General features: G+C 37.4%; 1 protein-coding gene across 2 annotated transcripts in view; it reads left to right on the top strand.

The window, feature by feature from the left end:
- The first annotated feature begins 4,476 nt into the window (after window positions 1-4,476).
- The window catches only part of LOC134539107 (nuclear hormone receptor FTZ-F1), a 360,344-nt gene continuing 357,715 nt past the window's right edge, over window positions 4,477-7,105 (top strand). The window contains exon 1 of one of the 2 annotated variants that reach the window (XM_063380840.1): window positions 4,477-4,810. In XM_063380840.1, the coding sequence (XP_063236910.1) occupies window positions 4,684-4,810 (127 nt within the window). In that variant the 5' untranslated portion in view covers window positions 4,477-4,683. The remainder of the gene's footprint in view (window positions 4,811-7,105) is intronic. The other variant, XM_063380841.1, reaches the window with a different exon arrangement.

Raw genomic sequence — 7,105 nt, 5'->3', positions numbered from 1 at the left:
ATTTTTCTGTATTGACTATTTAACATTATTTTCTTAAGAGATTTTGTGACACTACAAATAGTTTTCTACTTCACGATAGTGGTGAAGGTTATGAAGTAAAGGGGTCCTTAAAATGTCCTTAATTTTTATTGTACGAGAGGGTACAAACCGTGGCTGACTGTACTGAATTTTTGCACGGATACGCTGTCATGAGGTTTTTCTACTTTAGCCATTAGTTGTTTCTTGCTGCATGATGAAGCTGGTCCAATCAGCAAAATAGTCTGTTAGAGCATCGGTTCTCAAAATGTGTTCCGCGGATTCTTGGGGTTCCGTGAGTTGGGATGAATGTCAGATAAAGCAGGCACAATTATTGTCAAATAACTTTCTTTGAAGGGGTTCTGCCAAAAGTCGATCGTAGAGTTCCTGGGCCGAAAAAAAATTTGGGAACCGCTGCGTTAGTGTGTCCATGTTAAAGATTTTGTTTATCTCCACATGTCTTTTTGAGAGTACCACCATGTGAGTACATGTGCTACTGTTTTCTTTAATTTGGATTTTTGCTTGTACGTTTTTCCTTCATTGCCATTTATTACGTAATTTAAGAGGAATTTATTTATGTATACTTTTTATCACATCCACATTTTAACTTAAAAAAATGAACAGTTTTGTAATTTATACAATTTTTTTTATATAGAGGCAAGTGAAACTAAAATAAATGAGAACATGTGTGTTTGTTCATAAAAAAAATTGCATTGTCACATTTATCATAAACTAGTCACTCTTTTTCTGTCCCTTAATCCCTTTCCAGGGTGGAAAGTGACAGCCAAGTAGTTTTACTGTGTAGCTCAGTCAGACCTATCCTAAATGTGCCCATTAGATCAACATAAGTCATGGTCTAGATGACACCAGGAGAATAGTTGCTGTGTGGGTGGCAGCCCTGTTCGCCCTGGCTACAGTTCGTCGTCGCCTGCAAGTTAGGCGTTGTTTAAGAAATGCGGAGCACTTGGTGATCGTAATCCCAGTCGTGCTGACCCCAACCTAGTCAGACAACTGCAGCTGCAAGGTTAACAGTGTAAGTTGTACAGGCGCAGGCAGATGCACTGTGTTGTGATGATGATGTGATGCTTAATCCTGGGAAATGACTCGTTCTCTGTTGTCCAGCGTTTCTATTGGACACGGAACGGCAGGAATCAAAATTTGTTTCAGGTGTCCGTCGCACAATCCGGCTCAGAAAGGCTTAGCTGTGTGCGCACTCACACGGCAGTCGACGCTGCGAGACAGTCGGGGCTATAAATCTTGTAACTTGTGAATATGCACTACTTTTGATGAATACATGATAACTTAACAAGGTTAACATATGTCCAGAGTGTTTAGCTGTGTGAAAATTATGTACATTATTACATTTAGAAAAAAGTATAAAGAAAGGTGCACAAATTGTTGGGTCAAACAGTCGATAAAAACAATATCTGCCTCTATGTCCTCAACACTTAAAATGTTCTGTAATCATTTAAACACAAGCGCACTGTGTAGGTTTATAGCAAGTTCTATGCAAGCATAGAAAGAGAGAGAGTGCGTGGTAAGAAGTGGAAGTAAAACTACGGAAATTGGGAGACCTTTATTCAGTCGGCCCTGTCTTAAAGGTTGTGGAAATAAACAACCTGAACAATGATGGGAGCTCTACACCAAGTGGGTAACGTTGAATAGGTGTTTTGAAGGATCTGTCTCACACGCCATGTTGATTTTTTATTTTTTCATTTTTATGTCATTACTATTAACTAGTTAATGCTATTTCTGAAATGTTAAGTCGATACCTTCCTTGAATGTTCAGCCACTAATATTTTGAACAGATGTTCTCTTGGTGTAATGTAACAGGCATAAAGATTTGTGCAAGAATTTGTAATTATTATTATTATTACTTGTGCAACTTTTTACACCCATCATGTTACACACTGTGGATGAAAATGAAAGTAGTGTCCCGCCTGAGACAGGGTGTACATCGATGGAACGGGGCTGACACTCACAGGAGCCGGCTGCCCCAACCGAGGGATGGACCTGCCTTTCCGGCCAGCGACGGAATGGATTGGTGGGGGTAATGGGAGGACCCCGAGAAAACACAGAGGCCACCAACGTCCGCCACTTGTGTCCGTCAAACACTCGACCAGTGCGCTTCCACACTTGATGAAAGATCTTTTGAAAATTTTTGTTACTGAACAACAAATCAAAGTGCTGTGTTGAAATTGAAGAAAAAGCCCCTTAAATGTTTTTAGCTACTAGAAATTGAAAAAATTCAGTACAATGTGCAAGACAGACCACCGAAGTCCCGATGCCCAGTCTTAGAGCGCATATTTGTCATGACCCGTGGCGGAAACAAGGGTATGTATGTAGCGTGGATAGGTAGGTCTGAGAGTAAATCGTTTATTTTAAGTTAAATTTTTGTATAGTTTCGATAGCAATGGTGACCTTCGACATTATGATTGTAGTGATTTTGAGGAACAGTGGAAAACTAAAATCAGGATGGTTGTAACTGAATCTGAACCAGTGTCTTATCACCACACCACCTCATTCCGTAGTAAATGGTCATCTTTTTGTCAGTGGGTGAGCTTCTCTGATATGTTGGCACAGTAATGAACAGTACTCAATCTTATAACATGACTGCATTGAGAGCGGCTGCCCAGAGAGCATGCAGTTAAAATGAATCTGAAAAATTTAAACTTTTGCTGGTCGGTGTAGTGGCGCTTGAATGCTATTTGTAATCATGCAACTGTCTATGCTATTGGGCATAGATTGATAAACCGTTTTCATAACCATTCAGGAAGCAGGCTATGAAAACTTTTACGCTAGCAGAGATTGAATTGTATGTCACAGAGATGTGGTTTTTTTTTAGACAACTCACAGTGTTTCGGCTACATTTCAGAAATTGACTGGTAAGTTAATGAAACATCATAATATTTTTTTTTTTTTGCGGTATTACAGAAGTATGTGATAAACTTGTGTTGTGTGGGGAAGCCTCAACTTGCCCAGCTGCCGATAATCAAACTTGTTGCAGTAATACTGGACCTTGAAGACTTTTCTTTCCAGCGAAGAAAAACTTATCTGAATGTTTTTATTGTGTTTGAAACCCAGAACGTACCAGGACCATTATTAATTGGTACGTTGATAAATTTCTTTAAACGATTTGAACGAAAAAAAAAAAATTCTATATGTAGTGATGTACTTGAGGGCAGAGAGTACTTGGATGGAATGGGATTGACGCTCGAAGAAGCCAGCTGCCCTCCGAGAGAGACACGCCTGTCACTCCAGCCAACCTGAAGATAGCGTGAAGCAGCGAAGTAAATACCTTGGTGGGGTAAACAGCAGTACCGTGAGAAGACACACACGACATTCACCATGTGTCCCACTTGCGAAAAATCTGGGTGCTACCTGCAAGGAATCGAACCTGTGCCAGCTAGGTGAGGGGCAACTTAACAGTATAGCATTGTCAGTGTAATATTTCAATTATGAACATAATGTTAACGTCTATACAGTTCCCTTCCCCTAAATAATTTCTGATATAGGTACTTATTTCTCTTTGCATCAATATTGTCCCTTATTAAGTCAAATATAAAAGTTAGACTAGGTGCAAGTACTTACACATTTATATGAATAAAATATAACTTGGAAAATTAAATCAAATTTAGAGGATATCCTGTTTGGAAGTAATAAAAGTTATAAAAAATTTATTTTTTAGCTTATCTCATTTCACAAACTTTTTAAGTACTGGTTTCTTGTACATGAGACTATTTCCAGTTAAGGTTCACCCAGCTAAATCGAATCAAAAATGAACCATTTTTTTTAATGTAGCATTAGTTTTAATTTTATTAGTTACAAAAAAAATTATATTACAAAATGGTTTTAAATTTTATATTTGTATTGCATTATGTTTTCGAGGTTATGTCTCTTAAGGTTTTTTTTTGAACACATTGTGCGTGTTTTGATAAATTATTGCGATTATGGCCTTATAGTAATTGCAAAATACCATTTTGTATTTGCTAATGCAACGGAAAAAGCTGTTACGTGAAGTAGGTTTCGCTGGCGAGTTTCACTTTCGTTGGTTGGTTTATAAACCTCGTAACAGGTTGCGCTACTAGTTCCGTGGTCAGTGCAAGAACTTGGGTAGTCACGTTAACAAATATTGTAGCTTTATTTTAATAGTATGTGCTAATGTTCCTTAGTATGTAACTCCTCTTTAATTAAGAAAAACCTTATATCGTTTAATATTAGAGGGAATTTTTTTTTTCGTTCAGATTATTAATTTAGTCTCGATGGCCTACTTTTTGACGAAAGAACACTTGCTACGTGATATTAATTTTCTGTCCCATATCCCTTATTAAAAATTTAAAAATCACTTCCAGGATATATAATAATGTGACTTTTGTACATTAAGACCTAAAAAACTTAATTTTCGGTTCCGAATTTTCTGTCACATTCAATATGCGATACAAATAAAACATAGCAATATATCGTCACTCATTTGACTAGGGAGTCGTGCCTGAATGTAAAGTGAAGTGAGTGTCCCACAGACCTACATTTATTCTCCGTTCGTTTTTAAAAATATCGCGAAACGAAGAAGAATCCAGTGAAACCTTGAGGCAGCTGTTAAGTTCAGGGCTTTTTCAAGCTCCACGGCCATAGGACTTGTTTCAACATTGGTGTTTCCGCACCAAAAACATGCATGAGGAGACAACTAGTAGGCCTATGAGCGTTCCGAGCTCTGTTGCCGCTACAACCACACAACCCACTGCTACGGACCACAATTCGGCCGAGCTACAAGTGTCATTTTCGTCTAATTCTGCAGGTAAACCAGTGTAAAGTGAAGCCCTGCAGTAGATGAATGTTGCAGTAGCTTGGAGCTGAGAATGTTTTGTGTGCGTCTGAATGCCAGAAATGTCATGATACGATCTTTTAAATACTTGCACACCAATTTATACATTATAATAAATTTATTTTTAATTGACTTTACTTATAGTGCTTTGAACCATTCTGTAATCATCGTCTGTTTGGCTAGATTTAAATACATAAATTAAATTAGTGCCTCGGTTTTACGTTTTTAGCCTTTATAAATTAAATAGTTTGCTTATTTGCATATATTTATTTTATTTAAATCATGTCTTGTGTTACTATACCGTCGTATTATTTTCTTAATTTTTAAATGCGTTCGCCACCTGTTCACTTTTTAAATTTCATTCGTTAAAATTTTTCTTCTTCTGTTATTTACGTCCAGATTTTGATACTGTGGCTCGTAATTTTTTTGACGTCACATGGCACCTCGCGAGCTACGAGACGTGGCAATTTTAGGTGTTACTAGGTCATGCTGTGCGAAAGGAAGAGTGAACGATGTTAGGGCAGGTTATGTTTGCGAAGAAAGTCACTCGTCCGAAAGTAAAACCCGTCAGCACTTCACTTTCGCGGTTATTCAACGACGAATCGTAGATTGTTTGCGTAGCTATCTTGAGATTGAAACACGCCACGGCATTCTAACATATCTCAAGTTTTTTTTTTTTCACCGTCACTGATAACATTTGTTTTCGTGCTATTTTGATTAATTTTGATAAATATGAATAGGGGTTAGTAAGTAGACTAAATAATAATGAAGCGCATTATTTATGTAGTAGCAAGATCTTTTTTTTTTATAAGTTCTCGTATATTTACCTAACCTTGAATTTTCAGCTGATAGCCTACCCCTCCGATTTCGAAGTTACCGTATATAGAAGGCAGTGTATAATAAACGTGGGCATTTATTATTCAGTCATGACAGTGTTGTAATTACCCAGACCATGTTTTTACTGTTCTGCTAGAGATTGATTAACACCACTGACGTAAACACTGGAAAAAAAAATATATATATATATATATAACAGTTTTTTTTAAAACTCTGGCCGGATATTCAGCACAGTTAATTGCCCCCATTATTACAATTTTTCACTAATTGTAATGAAATATGTTAAATACAAAATATACCCTTGAAAAGAAGGAAAAACAATTCGCTTCAACCCTGATACATTCTTGCCTATGAATAATCTATGAAAATATAGTTTTGTCGGAAAGTTATTTTGAAACGAACATTAGTATATTTCCCGTGAAAAAAAGTGTCCTAATAATAGTAATTAAATATTTTACTGTTTTATGCATTATAATAAAAATTCAACGATGCAGTAATGAACAAAGCTGAACCTAAATATACCAGTATTCCCAAAACGAAAAACATTAAGAGAAAAAAAATCATAATGTGTCATTCAAAAGTAGCTAAATGGCTCTGGGTGCTCAGTTTTATAATTTATTTATAAGTTATAAATTAAAATAAAAGTAAATTATTTATAACTGTTGACCCAAGAGAAAAAAAAGAGACCCAACCTCCTCCTCCTTGACAATTTGATGTGAGCTATTTGCGAGAGAAACAATTTCCACGTCAGAACAGCGAAGACACAGACACTCGGAACATTTGCAGCTCTGAATGGTGTCAGGGAAAGAATAATGAAGGTGGTCACTTCCGCTTCCGTCCTCACTCAAGGACACGCCCGGAATTTGAAGTTTGATTCAGGCTTGTGTGATATTAGCTAAGTAACGGTATTAAAAAAAAACACTACACACAAGTGTCTTAGATTGAGAATAAAGGAATGTGTTTATGTAAGCTTTTGGACATACGCCATTTCTAAGCACTGACGTTTCGGGAACTGCTATCTGCTCCCGTCCTCAGGCAGAGACGCACATGGTACGAAAACACAGGTGCGACCTGAGTAGGGGCTGGAAAAATGAGGGTATTTATCAGAGATAATATCAGAAAAGCTTACATCAAGTCATGCACTCCTATTGCACAAATCTTTCAAAGATAATAACAAAGGAATGTGAATATGTCGCGAGAAAAAAAATACACAATTAAAAAAAGGATTGGATTGAGTTAAACGTCTGGTCGAAATCTGATCTGGGTCATCATAGTCGATGGAGCGTTGACGGAACGAATGCGTGGGGTAAACGGGAGCTCCCCGAGAAAACCCGTCGTCTCACGGGAACGTCCGCCATGTTTTCCCAGTTGCCGAAAATAATCCTGGTTCGACCCTCGCCGGAAATACAACTTGGATCGTCTTGTCGGGAC

Source organism: Bacillus rossius, chromosome 14, assembly GCF_032445375.1.
Source record: "Bacillus rossius redtenbacheri isolate Brsri chromosome 14, Brsri_v3, whole genome shotgun sequence".
NCBI lineage: Eukaryota > Metazoa > Arthropoda > Insecta > Phasmatodea > Bacillidae > Bacillus > Bacillus rossius.
Note: the sequence above shows the minus strand (reverse complement) of the source record. Positions and strands in the feature narration are given on the sequence as shown.